At 53.6% G+C, this 17,506-nt stretch overlaps 1 protein-coding gene across 1 annotated transcript; it reads left to right on the top strand.

The window, feature by feature from the left end:
• The first annotated feature begins 5,352 nt into the window (after positions 1-5,352).
• On the top strand, positions 5,353-12,312 carry C1QL1 (complement C1q like 1). The gene is made up of 2 exons (XM_017670941.3): positions 5,353-6,243; positions 11,674-12,312. Exons 1-2 carry the CDS (start codon positions 5,647-5,649, stop codon positions 11,851-11,853), a joined length of 777 nt encoding a protein of 258 aa, XP_017526430.2. The 5' UTR covers positions 5,353-5,646; the 3' UTR covers positions 11,854-12,312.
• Positions 12,313-17,506: the final 5,194 nt, after the last annotated feature.

Here is a 17,506-nt window from a genome sequence, read left to right as displayed (position 1 = left end):
AACGCTCCTCCTCAGGATATGGGGTTGGGGGTGAGGGGTGGATCCTGAGGAAGATGCCTTGCTAACCTCTGAGGCCCAGCCAGACTCAGGATTTCTGAGATCCAGCCTGTTTCAGCCCACTGAGGTGTGTCTTGGCTCCCCACTCCAAAACAACACAATTTCCATCTTCCCATACTTTCTGACCAAATGCCCCTGAAAAGGGGTGGGGGGGTGAGGGGGTGAACTATGGAGGTTTTCCCATGGAAGATCTGGAACTATCTGTCTTAAAACATTATGAAGGGATCTAAAATATTTTAATGGATGGCAATGGGGAGTTTTCTTTAACATGAGAATCACAGCTTTTCCAAACTTCCCTGGGCAATTCTCCTGCCCAGAGAAAGAAATGGAAGCCTTAAAATGTGATGAGACTTCCCCAAACACACATGATAAGCTGGTAGCCTAATCAGGTCTTGAGAGCTGTCTCTGCCTCTTGGTGTCCAGCTCTCCATCCTGCCCAAGCCAGGGTATAGACCAGTGGCTTTAACTAAAACCCAAAAATATGCCTTTTATACAATGGGGCCTTGACCCAAGCTGCTCTTTCTCCCTAAAGTGTCTTTTCTTGCTTTCCCTACCATGTATGTACCTTCTGGGCTGAGTGGTAAAGAGCCCCCACCTAGGATCAAACAGACCAGAGTTCTAATTCAGACTATCTCTTACCAGCTGTGTGATCCCAGGCAAGTTACTTAACCTCTCTGAGCCTCGGCAGCCTCATCTCCAATGTGAAGATAATAATGCTTATTGCTTAGACTTCCAGTGAGGATTAAATGAAAGAGTATATGAAGTTCCATGGCATGTATTGGTACCTAGGTTATGGCAAAAATATTCATCCACCCTTCATTCATTTCATAAACATTTCAAAGTCATTCCAGAAACCTGGAAGTTACCTTCTCCATACCCTACCCCATCCCATCCAGATCAGGCCACTATCAGCTCTCACCTGGACCACTACAAATACCTCCTACCTAATATGCCTGTGAGACACTCTTACTCCATTTTAATAACCCCTCCTCCCCACAGTAGCCAGAGTGAGCCTTCTAATCTGAAAAATCTGATCATATCACTCACTCAACACCCTTCAGTAGTTTCTAATTGCCTTTAGGATTAATTATGTACTTCTTGTCACAGCCTACAAGGCCCTGCAACATTGTCCTTAGGACATGCTGTTCCTGCTGCCTGAAATAATCCTCCATCCCTCCGTCTCTGGTGGCCATTCTCTTCATGTTGCCATCCCCTCATCAGGGACATACCTTAAATACTACCTCCTCCAGGAAGTTTCCCATAATTCTCTCCCTTCAGATGAATTTAGGCAACACTTCTGTGTACTCCTATAGCACCCTACATATTCCTGTACCTTGTCAAGCTAGATAGCAGTTGCTTGTTTAATTGTCTAGGTTCCTGCCATGCACTGTAGACTGCACAAGGTCAGAAGCCTTTAAATGCTCATCACTGTGCCCTGTGATAACGAGAGATGCGGTGGACAGTCAATTAATATGGGCTTATAGAATGGATGGGGGAATGGATAAATAGGTGGATAGATAGGAGGAAAAATGACACCTCCCTGTAAAGACTTCCTGGAGTCCTCTGGGCGGGGAATGTTTCATCTGTGCTTCGTAACACCTAGTGCAAACCTCTCCCCAAGCCTTAGCTTTCTCAGCTCTAAAATGGGGAAAATAATACTGTCTACCTTATGGGATTATTGATATTAAGTGATATGAGCCATGTAATAGTTTTAAATCCATAATAATAGGTTGTTAAATTTCAATGAGATAATCCACATAAAGTGCTTAGAACAAGATGTGCATTTAGTTGGTATTCAAAAAACATTTATAAAAAAATGTTAACAATTATCATAGCATTTATCTTTGCTTCCTGCCTGTGTCCCTTGCCAAAGACTGTGCTCCTCTGGGGTACTATTTAGATCTTACTCATTTTTGGACACACCACCACTACATCTCACAGTGCCTAGGTAGGTGTTTTCAGTAGTGTTTATTCACACTCAAATGAATACATGAATGTAGATTTGCCAGTTGAAGAGCTGGGGTGCAGCATCCCCTTTCATCATTCACAAACCCAGACACACACTAACACAGTCTCTTACACATCCACACGCACTCACTTTCACTCAAAGAACCCCAAAACACTGCAGAACCGCTACCCAGGTTCCTAGAGTCAGCCATGCATAAATGAAGAGCCTTGTCCACTTGCACCCTCCGCACACCGCAAGGCCCAGCACCCCTCCCCAGCCCTGGAATGACAGCAGCTGTGGAGTGAGGGAGTGCCCACTCACAGGAGGGAAAGCAAAGCTGGACCTTTGGCCCCTGCACTGGCTGCCAGCTAGCTACCGATAATAGTGCTGCCCTGCCTCCCTTGCCCGGGGCTCGCCTCTTTCCCCTTCTGGCAGAAGAGGCCTGGGGGCCAGGGCTCCCTCCTCACTCATCTAGTCTTGTCTCTGAACCTAGAAGTATAGGTCCTCCTCTGCTAGTGCCAAACACAGCAACTGTAGGAAGAAGGCAGGAGAAGAGAGCCACGGCCTGGTGGACGGGCTTTCTTAGTCTTGAGCTGAAATGATTATATTAGCCACCATTTAGTGGATGCATAATAAGGGTCTGATACTGAACCCAGCACTTTCCATACATTGTATCGCATTTAATCCTCACAACAACCCTTTTTCCAGAGGAGGACACTTGGGGCACTGCAGATTAGATTAGCCTAAAATCGCCAGCTGGGATTGGCAAGCAGGTCTTCAATTCTGGAATCTTCAACCGCCAGGATTCAGAGCATTTGGGTGGGCGGCGGTCCTCATATATTAGGCTGGGGAGACGCTCCCCCAGGAGGCAGCATCCTCTCCCCTAAAAGCCAGGCCCTCACGTCGATCGCAGTGAAAAGGGGTGCCCGAGTGCCTCCGCGGGGCTTCAGCTCCTTTGGGGATCTGGGCGGGACCGGGACGGGGCCTGGCGAGTAGTGGGAGATGGGGAGGCGGGGAGCGGGTCGCCCTGGCTCACAGGCCACGATGGTTGTTAATTAAAGTGCTGGCACCAGCTCCTCTCGGCAAAGTTTGAAGCCGTTATTTTCCACTCCAGCGAAGCGGGGAGAATCCGGCTGGGCTGACAGAGACGCCACACCGCGCCAGGGAGCGGGCGTTCCTTCGGGGCGGGGGACATGCCGCCGTGCCGAGCCGAGCGCGTCTCTCGGAGGCCCGGGCGGGCGTTGTGCTCCCGCCCCCTGGGCTGCCCCCGGCGGCGACTAGCCGCAGTTTCCCAGGCGGGTTCTGGGCGGGCTGCGGATGGCGGACCTGCCCCAGCGGCTTAGTGGAGGAGAGACTCCAGTGCGTGTGGACTAGGGGAGGGGTGCTTGAGCAAATCATACGCTAATGACCGCACACTTGTCCCTCGGGTCACCAGCCCTGTCGCTCTTCTCGGAGTCATACTGGGGGAGACAGCGATGGAGGGAGGACAGGAGGCCGCACTGAAAGCCAAGAGCAGAGGACTGCGCTTCTTGAGCCTGCGGAAGTCTAGCTGCTGGGAGCGCCCCCAACCCTGCACTTAGCATTCCTTTGCCCAGTGAACAGTACCTAGAGACCTAATCTCCTGGAGGTTGGAGGAGGTGGAGTCAGACTGCAGGTTTAAATCCGGATCTACCACTGATTGTGTGGTAGTTGTGTATACCACATAGGTGCGTGACTTTGGACAAATCTCTTAACTTGCCAGAGCTTCAGTCTCCATCTGTAAAATGGGAATAATGACGGGCTTTACCTCTTCAGATAGGTGCAAAGATCAAGAGTGATCATGTATGTAAAGTATTCAACACAGGCCTGGTGTAACACAGCAAGTCCTGAATAAATGATAGGATTTTTTAGACTCTTTCCTCGGTGGTGGGGGTCACTCCCACCCAGGCTAAGCCATCAGTGGTTGAAGGCCCTTCCTCACAGCCTCGGTTTGATGTCCTCCTGTCCCGTTCCTCCTCCCACTGTGGGTGGGGTTAAGCAGTCTGAACCTTGGAGAGAGAAAGCCAGAGAATCTTAAGGATCCGGTGGGATCAGCAGGGGGAGAGTGTGCATAGAGAGGGGTCTTCACAGGAAAAGGAAAGAGGCTGGAGGGTCACCCGTTGGCCAAGTCTGGAGGCCTCCGAATGGCAGAACCCTCCCTGATGGGCTAGACAGAGGAGGGTGAGGGAGCAGTGGGACAGCACAAGCTGGGACTCCAATAAGGTGACAAATATTTTGATGGAAGCAGACACATTTTAGTTTCTGCAGCCTAAACACTTTACTGCACTTGAGGAAAACGAGAGCCTCCTGCAACCTGACGGGGAGAAGAGTTAGGGGCTGCCGAGCGGGTGGGGGAAGGAGGAGCTGAAGGGCTGGGTGAGATCAATCCCTCCTCATGGAGATTGGGAAAGGGGGTCACCACTAGGGACATGTCTGTCCTGGTCAGATGGAGAAATAACGTGGGGGTGCCCACTTTCTTAGGGCTCCTATCTCTTCCTTGCCTAAATTAGCAGGGATAAGGGGAATGATGAGGAAGCCGCCCTCTCACCCCCTGAAAAAACAGCCTGGTCTGGCCTGGAGTTTGGTGAGGAATGGGCAGAGAGAGGAGGAATGGGCAGAAGATTCTGCCCCTCCAGGGGGGAGGCACATCCAGGGAACATAAAAGAGGAGGGGAGGCTGCTGTCCGTACAGGTGCCCTGGGCACCCTGACAGGCATATGATCCCTGGGTCTCCCGACGGGAGGGCTCGGAGGCCTGAGTGTGGAACAGCCCCCCCCTTCCTCCTTTTTGCCTCTACTCCCCCCGTGCCCTCTTTTTGTTCCTTCTTGCTCCTCACTCCCACACCCCTCAATCGCTCTTTGTTCCTAGCTGACCAGAGAGACCCACTCCACCCCCGCCTCCGCCCCCTGCGGGCCGTGGCCCCTCGCGCCTCCCTCAGCCCCTCTGAGTGTCCTCTGCTCTTTCAGGGCTCCTCGGCGCTTTTCAGATCTCCCTACGGCCCTCTCATCTATTCGCCCTTCGGTCCTTACTCTCCCCTTCCCTAGGGGAGCCTCTCCAGTTTTTCAGACTCTGGCTCCCTCCCTTTTCCCGAGTCTCAGTCTTTCGCTCCCGCAGCCACCCTCTTCCTCTCCCAGCTCCGGCCCTGTTCTCCGCGGTCCCGCCCCCGCCGGGCCCGACCCTAGTTGGGCGGAGCCCTACCGCCCGCAACCCAATTAGACGCCGGTCCCGCCCTCAGCCCCACCCCTCGCGGGCGCCCAGAGGCGGTGAGCAAGGTGGGGCGGGGAGGAGCGGGAGGAGGGGGCGGAGGGGACTGTGGCCCGCGCGCTGGGCGGCGGGAGGGCCAGGCGGCGGGCGGCAGCGGCCGCGCTCAGTCCGGCCGCGCAGCGGGAGGGAGGCGCGAGGCAGGAGCTGGCGGCTGGGCTCGGCAGCGCGTCCAGCGCAGCGCGGCGCCACGGGCCCGGCCCCATGCCCGAAGCCCCGCCGGACCACTCTTGAGCGCGGGCGCCCAGCCCGCGCCCCCCTCCCGCCGGCACCATTGCCCCGACGGCGCGGCCGGGCGGGCCGGCGCTCCCCAGGCTCCGCGCCGGCCGGAAAACGCTGCTGGCGGCCGCCGCGGGCGTGGTAATGCTGCTGGTGCTGGTGGTCCTCATCCCCGTGCTGGTGAGCTCGGGCGGCCCGGACGGCCACTATGAGATGCTAGGCACCTGCCGCATGGTGTGCGACCCCTACCCCGCGCGGGGCCCCGGTGCCGGCGCGCGGCCCGACGGCGGCGACGCCCTGAGCGAGCAGAGCGGCGCGCCCCCGCCCTCCACGCTGGTGCAGGGCCCCCAGGGGAAGCCGGGCCGCACAGGAAAACCCGGCCCCCCAGGACCCCCTGGGGATCCGGGTCCTCCGGGCCCCATGGGGCCGCCGGGGGAGAAGGGTGAGCCAGGCAAGACCGGACCTCCCGGGCTGCCGGGAGCAGGGGGTAGCGGCGCCATCAGCACAGCCACCTACACCATGGTTCCGCGCGTGGCCTTCTACGCTGGCCTCAAGAACCCTCACGAGGGTTACGAGGTGCTCAAGTTCGACGACGTGGTCACCAATCTAGGCAACAACTACGACGCGACCAGCGGCAAGTTTACGTGCAACATTCCTGGCACCTACTTTTTCACCTACCATGTTCTCATGCGCGGCGGCGACGGCACCAGTATGTGGGCGGACCTCTGCAAGAACGGCCAGGTGGGCCAGGCGGGGAGAAGGGGCTGGCCTGGGGGCAGGGCACCCAGGGGGCCCGGGGCATATGGTACCAGCGGGTGCTGATGGAGACCCTACAGCGGTCCCGCTTAGCATAACATGAGGGGATGATCGCGGCCCACGGACACGCCTCGATTCCTGGGGCAGACGCTGCTGGGCTCCCGCGGCTTGGAAATGCAGGAGATGAATCCAGCTAATCAGAGCACACGGCTCCCAGGGGCTCCGACTGGCCCTAGGGGCTTGGTCCTTGGAAAGTGGCGTCTGAGAGCAGGGATTCTGGTTGATATCAGCGATTAAGGAAGAGCAAAGATGGGCTCTGGGGAAAGGCAGCCTCAGCACCCCGGCTTCGCGCCCTAGCTGACAAGGCAAGTTGTAGATGTTTGGGGCACAAAGGCAAAGGGAGCCAGTGTTCAATGCCTTAGCTGCAGTACATCCGCCACCCTTGGGAAGGGACCACTGGGCCGACTCTACAGCCTTTACAAAACTGGGGACTGCGTGGCCCCTTCACAGTGTGTCAGAGCTACAGGCACAAGAAGGCAGCCTTGAGGGAAAAGTTTTTCCTCCTGAGGCAGGGTGAAGAGGTAGGAACTCCCCCTCCTGGTGTTCTCCCAGCTGCAATTCCTGGCTCCTGCAGTGTCTTGTTAGAGGATCCTCTTCCCTCCCTATCCCCATCCCAGAGACAGGATCTGGCAGGCACCAAGCACAAGGGGTCCTGGAAACCAGGACCGCAGTGCATGGTGTTCTCCTTGGATCTGCTGCCCTGGGACCAACCTTGACCTAACCCTGCCCCAGGATGGCAGTTTTACCCAGCTTCCTTCCCTTTTGATACCCGCTCCCTTCCCAGTGCTCTCAGACCACCACCACCTAGGACCTTCGGGGTAGTCAGGCTGAGCAGGAACAAGGGAACCTGCATGGGTCAGACCTAAGCTAGGCTGGCAGGAGTTGGGAAGGGATTTCCTGTGACTGAGACCCAAGACCCTGGTGGAACCCCTCCCACTGCAGCATTCCCTGAGGTAGACCCTGGCTTGGCACTGGGAGACAGGGCAGTCATGGGAGTCAGCAAAATCTACCAGGTGCTTGTAAGTCTGCCCAGTCTTCTCTCTGCCCCATCTTATCTCTACCCTGCCTGCTTCTCTCTCTGGTTTCCACTTCTTGCCTGCATCTTTCTCCTACTGTCTCTCTCTCGTCCCTGTCTCTCCCCTGGGTCTACCAGTCCTATGTCTCTCCCTGGGTTTCTAGCCTCTCTCTCCTGGGTTTAACACCCCTCTGTATTCCTTTAGTGTCTCTCTCCCACTTGTGTCTATCAGGCTTCCCGTGTCTCTCCTCTTTGTCCTTGGTCCTGACCAAATGGGAGGCCCCAGTATCCAGTGAGGGCTCATTCTGCAGGCAGCCCCACAATTCCCCTTATTAATCACCAATAAGGGATGCAGCAATGTCACCTTCATCAATGGAGTTTCTTCTTTCCTGAAGAAAGTTTGGGCTGGTACCAGGCTGAGGTTTCAGGGGGTTGGGAGCCCTGCTTGCCTGGATAGGGGGCGTGGTCACCAGGCCACCCATGGGCCCTAGACCCTGTACCACCTCAGGAAGTTGCAGCAGGGCCTTAGACATGAGGCAAGAGGGAGGAGGTGCCAAAGGTGGTGTGTGCTTGGGGCAGGGTCACTTGCTTTATCAGTTACTGAAAGGTGAAATCACCTCAAAATCCTCTTCTTTTCCCTCCAGCAAAGCAGGGCATTTGCAGAGCCCCACAGAAAGGTGCTCCCTAGAGGTGGCACCACAGACTAGTAAAAAAAAGGAGGTGGCTTTAAAGAAAGGTTTTAAAGACCCAGCATTTTAACAGTTACTCTACCCCCCCCAAAAAAGGTAGATAGTGGGTGTAGACTCCCCCTCCCCCACATCCTTTGTGACTTGTCCTTCCAGATTTCCCAGGAGACTCATTTAATCTCACTAGTCATTCCACATATTAGTTTTGAGCCCCTACTAGGAGCCAGGTTTGGGGATTGGTACCAGGGCTTTAATCCATTTGCTCTGCAGAACCTTGTGGCCTGTGCAGGGGAGACAGTAGTAACTGCACAATAATACATCTTGGCCATGACTGTGTTAGAGGAGGGCCAGGAGCCCAGATGGCAACTCCTGTCCCCAGATGTGTTGGCTGGAGGGAGTGATTCAGTGGGGCCTTCCCCTGTTCTGACCAGTCTGGTCAGGGAAGAGGATAATGAACCCTGGTCCCCAAGGTGAGGGGACACTGCTAGAGAGAAAGTAAAAAGGTCAAGTGTAGGAAAAGCCTGGCTCAGAGGTGGAAGAGGAAATTCAAGTGAGCAGAGAAAAAAATGACAGGTCTGGGCAATAGAAGGGAACAGAAGAGGAGCTTGCACCTCCCATGCCTTCAAGACCAGAGGTGACCCTGGGCTCTGTGCTTATCCTTCCTGGCTTCCTGCCTGCAGAGAGGCCTCCAGAATTTCCTCAGGAAAGCAGAGCTAAATCTGGTCCCTGATCCTTCCCTGGGCAAGATGGGGAGTGGGGAGTCACCGCCTTCTGCCTGGTGTTGAGGCCCCTCTCTTTCCTTGCCTGAGGCCCACCAGCCCCTCCCTAAGGGTAGCTCTGAGTCACCATGCACAGCCTGATGGCACCAAGCCCTGGTCATTAGGACACAGAGACCTGAAGAGCCTTGAGGTTGGAGGTGGTGCCCTGGGTGAGGTGAGCTTCCTGCAGCTGCCTCTAAAATCCGCCCTTCAGAGGGATCAGGGAGGACACAAAATCGATCAACTGGGCTGGGAGAGAGGGGGCTGTGGGGGGACAGGCCAGGGAAGGGGGCTTTAGGAAGGAGAATATTACAAATGAGCAAGGGCTTGGACAGCAGAGCCTGAGAGAGGTGAGAGGTGGTGATGGGTATAAAGGAGGACTGTGGTATAAAGACCTAACTGGAGATCAGCCTCTTGCCTGATAGTGGGAGAAGGGCCCCTCAGCTATTCTTTCTAGCCTCTAATGCCTTTCACAGCATAGAACACAGTACCCGGCACAATAGAGATCCAGTAAATGTGTGAAAGTACAAGGGTCCCCTATGGGCCAGCCTGGCTTCCTGTGGGACCCACACTTACCTGCTCATCCAAGACTCCCGCATTGATCTGGGGGCAGGGACATGTTTCCTGGGTTCTCTTCCCTCCCCCTTTCAGGCCTCTGGTCAGGCCTCTGCCTCAGTTTCCCTTCCTGGCATGTCTTGAGGAGGAGATTCTACAGCTCCCCCTAGTGACAAGTCCCAGACTTGCTTTCCTGCTTCCATGGCAACCTCAATTCCCCAAACTTCCCTGGGTCCCCAGGAGAAGCTGGATGCCTCAACTGTTTCCAGTCTTGGGCAGAGAATCAGGACCCCTGGGTTTCGTTCCTGGATCCCCTACTGTCTAAGGATGGAAGGGCATAAATTCTCCCTGCCTCCATGGATAATTACAATAATCACAGCGACAATCATGGTGATGAATAAATAATAAACATAAGCATAACAGTTCTGATGCCTGTCACATCACCAGGAGATTCCTGATGACAGATGACTGTATTCTAATAGATTTGGCTATTAAGAAGCACACTGTTTTAATGAGTTAAGGCTAAATTAATCTAGGTAATAAAAATAATTGTTATTAGTAGTAATTTATTAGCAGAGATAATGAAATGCATGCGTAACAATAAATACTACGAGGATTAGGGCCCAGGGAACAATACAGAAGTTGGCTGCTTGCTTTGAGCTCTTTCCTAGTAGCTCAAAACCCATCAACATCAAATTTTTTTTTCTTCACCATCAAAAGGCTTTTACAAAGGTCGCAGTGATGAGGCAAGATCTTCTCATCCATTTTCTAAACAGAGAAACAGCTCCTTGACAGACAGGGTCTCCCCTCATTTGATTTCCCTCCACCTTTATTGGGACTGTGAGTTTTCCCAGCTAAGTACCCCCAAACAGTTCCTTCCCAGACTGGGGAAGAAGAGGTTGAGGAGAGAGAAGGGGCTGGAAGGATCTAGGCTTTAAATGGCAGGCTGCATGCAAATACGTTGGGTTTTCCTGTTGCAGCATTACTGCTGAGTCAGCTGGTTTGGCTTGGCTGACCCGCAGATCTGCCACCCCACCCCCCACCCCACCCCTGCCCTGGAAAGAATGGGCCCCTCCCCTAATCTGGCTTGGTCCCAGACTGTCAGCCCTTTGGGGAAGCTGCCTTCAGGAAAGGGAAGGATGGAGATGGGCTGTTGAAGAGCCTGGCTGAGAGAACCCCGCTCAGTGCAGCCTCCCCCCAGTGGAAGCCAGAGCCTTGGAGATAGCTCCTCTCTTCCATTCTCCACCCAGGATACAGATCCTATGGCTCAGGCCTTGCATTGCCACAGCTGTTAGAGAGGAATGCCCAGAGGGAATTTGTCCACCACCACACACCCTCCATATCTTATGATCATAGTCAGAGCCCCCAAAAGTGACAGCAGGCTTCACACCCAAATGCTGGCACCTTCTTGCCCTGTTGAACTGCCTGTTGACCCTTCCCTCTCCAATCAAAGCAAGAAGCCAGCAAGGATATCAGATGAGACTGAGGATCACAGAGGGATGTGAAGCCTGGATTCGTTTCTTCCCACCCAATTCCTTTCTGCCACCTTGGAGTGAGACACAAGGAGACAGAAGCCTTCTTTGGATGGGTTAATAGTCACAGAGATATATTTCCTTTGACGCCAGCACGCAGGCTCAATCTGAGCCTCAGGAGGGAAAATAATTACCAGGCCTTCCATCTCACTTCTCCAGTGTGAAAGACTCTGGAATGAACTTCAGACAAAGAGTCCAGAGACTGGGTCCTTGGTACTGGGGTGGTTGCTTACTAACAGCCTGGCATTGATCTAGCCACCTGACCTATGGGCTTCATCCACTGACATCAAAATAGGTGACTGTGGCAGAAATGTGAGGCATCATTGTTACAATTAAAGCAGAGAGGAAGGAATGGTGAGGAGAGAAGCTATGGCCCTCCATTCCCTGGGGATACAGAAAATTATTCTCTGCAAGGAGGGAGTTGCAGGCTGGGACATCCCAGAGCAGTCCTCACGTCCTCAGCAGCCCAGCAGTAAGACATAAAAGAGTTAAGGAGCAAAACTCCAGTTTGATTCCCAGCTTAGACCCAGGTTGTACCTGCTCTAAAAATCCAGGGCTCCTCTATGACGCCCTCCCAAAACACAGTTATGATCAGAAAGAGGGGGATAACCTAGAGAGAAGCAAAGTGAAAGCCCAGATAGGGCTGGAGGTGGAGATTTAAGTCTCTGGATTTCCGCCCCCACCACCACCACCCATGTGGCTGGCTGCCTTACCTCCTTCCCTGACGCTAGTTCTCTCCCCACCCCTCTACCCTCACACACACACACGCACACACACACCCTTAACTCCCCTACCGCCCAACCCCGCAGGTGCGGGCCAGCGCCATTGCCCAGGACGCAGACCAGAACTACGACTACGCCAGCAACAGCGTGATCCTGCATCTGGACGCGGGCGATGAGGTCTTCATCAAGCTCGACGGAGGCAAAGCGCACGGCGGTAACAGCAACAAATACAGTACATTCTCCGGCTTCATCATCTACTCCGATTGAGCTTCCCGCGCACCTCTCCATGCCCTATCCCTGCGGGCTCCCCTCCCGGACCGCTCCCCTCGCTGCCGGCTCTCCCCGGCTGTGACGCCCCTCAGCACCAACGGGGCGCAGCTAGGCCCTCCCGCCGCCTTGCCGCAGAGCCGGGTCCAGCGCCCTCCGTCCCGGTCCCCGGGAGGCGGTGTTGAGCGCCCCCGCCCCGGCCCGCGCTGTACATTTGTACAATAGAACTGTTTATTCCCCACCCTGCCCCCCAGCCCACCGCAGCCTGGGGACAGGTCTCGGCAGTGTCGCTTCCCCGCTCGGATGCGCTGTGCCCGCGCTGCGGGGTGGCAGCCTGGGGGAGGAGTGGGCTAGAGGCTGGATAGCTTCCCAGCACCCACTAAAGCCCCGTCCGGCTGCGCTCCGTCTGACCAAAGCTGTAATAAAAACACTTCCACCCCACTTGCTTTGAGTCTGTGCTGCTGGTGAGGAGTTACGGGAGAGGCCCTGAGCCCTGCCCTCTTCTGGACTGAGAAGGGGTCTGCTGGAAGCTCCCGGTGGATCTGAGTAATGCCGGGTGCCAGAATCGGTGCTGCTCCAGGAGGAGGTGGGCGAAAGGGCCCAATGTCCACCCCAAGGGGGCCTGGGCAGCTGGAATGGGAAGCCGCCCAGTTACACCATCATCATCCATGGTGGAAAAGTTCTGTTTTCTTCATCCTTGAAAGTGTCATGAGCATTCCAAAGGCACAGCAAGGTTTAAACTGGGAGACTCAGGTTCTGCATCCAGTGCCACCCTGTGTGATCCTGGACAAGTCACTCCTCTCTGATTCAGGTCTGGGTCAGTGACAGCAAAGAAAGGGATAAACTCTGTATTGAAAGCTGGTTGACCTTGGCCCCAGTACTTCACCTCTGGCCTCAGTTGTCTCATTTATAAAATGTAGGTGAAGAGACCCATCTCACTTGACTGAGGATTAAAGAGACATGACATTTGTGCTCAATAAACATAGCTTTTATTATTTACTCATCATTTTAAAGTTTGCAAAACACTATCAGGTATGTCATCTCACCCAAACCAAGAGCCATGGGAGGTCAGATTAGTAGATTTTATTCTTCTTCCAGGGAGGTTAAACATCTTTGTGACACAGTCACTAAATTCTGTGCTTGTACTTGAATCCAAGAAGCCCTGCTCCTTGGGGATGACACACTAACCCTCACTTCCTGTAATGGGGCCATAATGGTCACACAGTTAGGGCATTCCTAAAAAAAATGATAGCTGATATTAGAGAGCATCCACTCTGTGTCAGACACCATATAAGAACTTTATAAATATTATCCCATGGACATGTGTGTTTGGGAGGGGTAGATTGGCAAGAAATGCTCACAAGCCCTTTAACAAGGGTGCTGTTGTTTTATCCATTTCTGGTGAGGAAACTGAAGCTCAGAGTGATTAATAAACTTGCCAGGGTCACAGAGCTAGGAAGGGGCAAATGTCAGTATTTGAACCAAAGACCATGCTCTTAGGCAGTAGGCCATATTCCATAAAGATTTGGGATCTCCAAAGCAGAACTGAGGAAGGGTGGTGTTGAGACAGCTCCTTCCAGGCCATGCCCGGCCCTTCCACTCCCACCCCTTCCCTGCAGAGGCTTGATGTACTTACAAGCATCTGCCCTGGGCTGCAGCTACGGGGTGAGCCCCTTGTAGAATCCCAAGGCCCTACATTGAGGAAAGGTCCCGTCTGGCCTCCCCTTCCCCAGCCAGCTCAGCTGGAGAGACAGGAAGGAGGGGGTGGCCTCCCTCCCAGTCAGGCCCCATGTATGGACCCTTTTCATGGCTGGCCGACTTGAATGACTTTCTTTATTCTCCCTTCTCTCCCCAACTTCCTCCTACTGCCAGCTGTGGCCATTTAATAAAATTAGCTTAATGCTTGTTTCTTCCCTGTGGGGTCTGGAGATTGAAATCTGCGGGTCCCCACAAACCCAATAAACCCCTGGCAGGTCTGGCTGGAACAAGAGTTTCCTTGGGAAGATAGATTAGATTAGAAGGCGCTCCCTCCTGCCCATCCCCTAGTGCCACCCACAGCTCCCTGTGATTCTTTAATAGCTGCACTGGCCTGGAATTATCTAGCCACCACACCTGGGGGCTCCCAACCCCTCCCCAGAGGCCACAGGGACTGATCTAGGACCTCTGCTACAATAAAAAGCATGTTAATCATTTCTGTAGGGAGCACCCGGAATGGCTGCCTGGCTTTCTCTTCTTCCTGGTGACCTGATGATCCTCATGCTGTTTTGAGAGATGCGTCTAAAAGTCTCCATTTTTGCAGGTGAGGAAATCACAGTCTGAAGAAAATTTGTGACTTGCCCATAGTCATGCAGCAAGTTTGTCGCACAACTGGGACTGGACTGAAGCCAAACACTTTTTTTTTTCCTCTGCAAGGCACCAGGGGTGTCCTGCAGTGCCAGCTGCCAAATGCTTGTCACTCAGGCAGCACCCCAGCTGCCAGGGAGCCTGTTGAGGAAGTGTCTCCCCAGACAGGATCTCCCTAAGAGCAAAGTCTACTTTTTCCCCTCAGACTTGGGATGCCCAAGGGCAAGGACTGTGTCTCGGAATGGGAAGCTTCCTGAAGGCACAACCTCTGTCTCATCAGACTAGGGGTCCTCAAAGTTGAGAGCAAGGTGTTCGTCTCCACTGAGACTGGGGACTGTGGCTCTCCTTTCTGGCGGCTCTGAGGGTAGACTGCTTTTCTATTAAACTAGGGCTTCCTCAGACCAGACCCTGTGACTGGGGGTTCCCTGAAGGAAAACTCTGTCTCTCATCCAAGTAGGGGCTCTCTGAGGATAGGGGCTATGTCTCCCCTCAGAATGGGGCTTCTTGGAAGCAGGGCATGTGTCTCCCCTCCTCCTTAGGCAGGGGCTTTTCTGGCACAGGAACATTCCAGGGGGCAAGGCTGGGGGTAGGAAAGGAGGGAAGGAAGGAGAGAAGGAAGGAAGGAAGCCTCTCTAGGCTGCCTCTCTTTTAGAAAGATATGTGGTTAATTAATGAATAATATCCCTGCCAGGGGGGTGTGAGGATGGAGGTGCCCCTGGAGCTCACACACACAAGGAATGGCAGGTCTTCCTGTGCCCAGTATGCTGCCAGCCCTGGGAGCTGGTGCTGCCCTGCCTTTTGGGGCCACTGGGGTCAGAGGGGGCAGCAGGAGCCCACCACTGGGGGCTGTCCTAATTGGATGACTTTGCAGGAAGGCCAGGCAGGTGTGCTCAGCTCTCCACTTCAGCTTGCTACAAACACATCTGCCATGGTGAGGTCTAGGGGTTAATTGCCTCCCACCTCACTCCTGGTAACCAATATTTCATTTACTGCTCGGAGGGAGACCTGCCTAAGAATCAATCCCCAACAAGCGTCCAGGACACAGGAGTGCTGCGGAGGCATGGGAGCTGTTTCCCCGGAAGATCTCTGAGCACCAGAGGAGGAGACAGGAGGCAAGGACCCTGTCCAGAGGTGGCAGCCAATTGCTCAAGGCTACTCTGTGTCTCACATCCATTTTACTGACCCTGACAACAGCTCCAAGACCCCCAAGAGCTGGGAGAAAATCCCAGAGGTCCAGGGGCTGTATTACCCCAGCTAGCTGTGCTGTTTCCCTTGCCCTGGTTCCTTCTGCATTTATTTATCTGAGTGCCCCCATAAGCTGTAACAGGTTAGATGCTGTTAATAAGGTTATTTTCACAAGTGATGAAGGTATATTTGAAAAGCGGAACTGGAGGTGTGAGCTCCTCACTCCCTCCCAGGTAACAAACCTTAAAATCGTACAAATGAGGTGATAATAAAGTGGAGGTGAGAAGTCTACACATGTATGAAACTGGGAGGGGGTGGAAGGGTTACTGAGAGGTGGCAGCTGGGGGTTGGAGGGAAAAGGGACCAGTGGGCGACCTGTCCCCCATGTTTTTCACATGCTCCTCACATGCTCCCATCTGCCAAAACTGAGAATCAAAGCCAAAAGCCACAGAATGGGCAACTTGCATTACACAGCTGGAAAAATTGAGACCTCGAGAGGAACCCAGGTTTGCTCAGGTGGGTTCAGGGCAGAGCTGGAACCAGAGACAGCAGGACCCAGGAGACATGCAGCATGTGGAGACAGAACTGGGCTCAGGTCCTGGCCATGCTCGGTGTTTCAGGAGAAGACTCTTCTCTTTGAACCTCAGCTTCTCCCTCTATAAAATAGGCCTAATAAAAATATCTGTTTGAAGGGCTGTTGTGAGGCAGTGGGTGAAGATCTATTTTGTAAGTTATGAAGCAAATACAAATGCATTATAATTGCCACCTGAGTCTCCTGAGCCTCATGATTTAAAATTCTTTTGGTTGCATTTCACTGCCTGGGATGGTGAAGATGATCATTGAAGATGAAGTCACCTGGGTTGTTTGTCCACTCTGGTAACCCCAAGATGAGGGTGGGGCACTAAGCGATGGACTGGCTTGGGGTGCCCAGGATGTGGTCTAAGTGATGAGAATGGAGTCCACTGAGTCTTCTGATCTCCTGTGGGGCTCTCCCACCCTTCTGCTCTGTGGCCTCCAACTTGGATACCTCCAAGGCCCAGGCCCACCTGTCTTCTTGCTTTGTTTGTTTCAACATTACTGCACACTTCCAATGGGCCAGGCCCTAAGCTGGTGTAGAGGATCCAGAAATGGATAAGAGAACACCCAGAGCTTCAAGATATCCACAGGGATCGTGCAGATACATTCAGGACATGGTGCTATTAGAGGGGCAAGGAAAGCTTCCCAAACTGTGAACAGGGATTAGCTGGGAAGGAGCCAGTCCAAGTGGAGTCTTACACCTTTTAGTTATATACTATTTGGAAAGGTTTTACAAGCATATATTCCTCCAAAGTCAGAGCACCTGCCCACTCTGAGCTGTTGCTGTTGGGGATGGGGTGTTGGGTAGAACCTAGGCTGCTGAGGGTTTTCTCTTCTCTTGCCCAAGAGCTTGGGAAATATTGGAGCTGAGAAACAGCATATACTCCCCTCTCTGTATCAACAGCTGAGTTATGTACTAGGCATTGTTCTAAGAATTTTGCATATACTCATTCATTTAAACCTCACAATGATCCTACAAAGTAGCTACTATTATCACACTTATTTTTTGACTGAGAAAACTGAGGCACAGGGAGATGAGTTAACTCACCAAGATCATACAGCTTACCCTTTCTGGGAACAGCCCTCTCAACTGGACATTCCCTGGAGTAGGGGAAGGGTGAGATCTCACTCCTTCCAGCCAGAGCAGCCTCTTCCCCTAAGTCACCTGGCACCCTTTTCCCATAATGCCTGCTGCCTGGCCAGCCTGTGCAGGGGCAGGAGTCCTGCCTCTTCCCAGATGGTGAAAATTCTAGATTTCCTTCCCAGACCCCATGTATAAGCCCCTTTGCTCCCTGAGTGAGGAGCCCCAGCCTGAGTTACAGACCTCTCCTGCCCAGAGCCACTGTACCCAACCCCACACTGCCAGGCCCTGGGCCCTTCAACACCCTGCAGAACACCTGCTCGTTAGTCAAAGCCCAGGCTCATTGCTTGTTCTTTCATGATGCCTTCCTGGACTCCCCCAACAGTTAGCTGCCTGTTTCCAAGACCATACTGAGAGCGTCTTCCAAGTAGGATATTGGCTACCTCAGGACCTAACGCTGTGCCTGCC

This window comes from Manis javanica, chromosome 4 (assembly GCF_040802235.1).
Source record: "Manis javanica isolate MJ-LG chromosome 4, MJ_LKY, whole genome shotgun sequence".
NCBI lineage: Eukaryota > Metazoa > Chordata > Mammalia > Pholidota > Manidae > Manis > Manis javanica.
This window is presented reverse-complemented; position numbering and strand designations above follow the sequence as displayed.

Bases quoted from the DNA above. Each gene is read 5' to 3' on its own strand.
- C1QL1 (XM_017670941.3), top strand. From the start codon at position 5,647: ATGCTGCTGGTGCTGGTGGTCCTCATCCCCGTGCTGGTGAGCTCGGGC. The intron at 6,244-11,673 runs GTGGGCCAGGCG...CCAACCCCGCAG, and splicing joins ACCTCTGCAAGAACGGCCAG to GTGCGGGCCAGCGCCATTGC.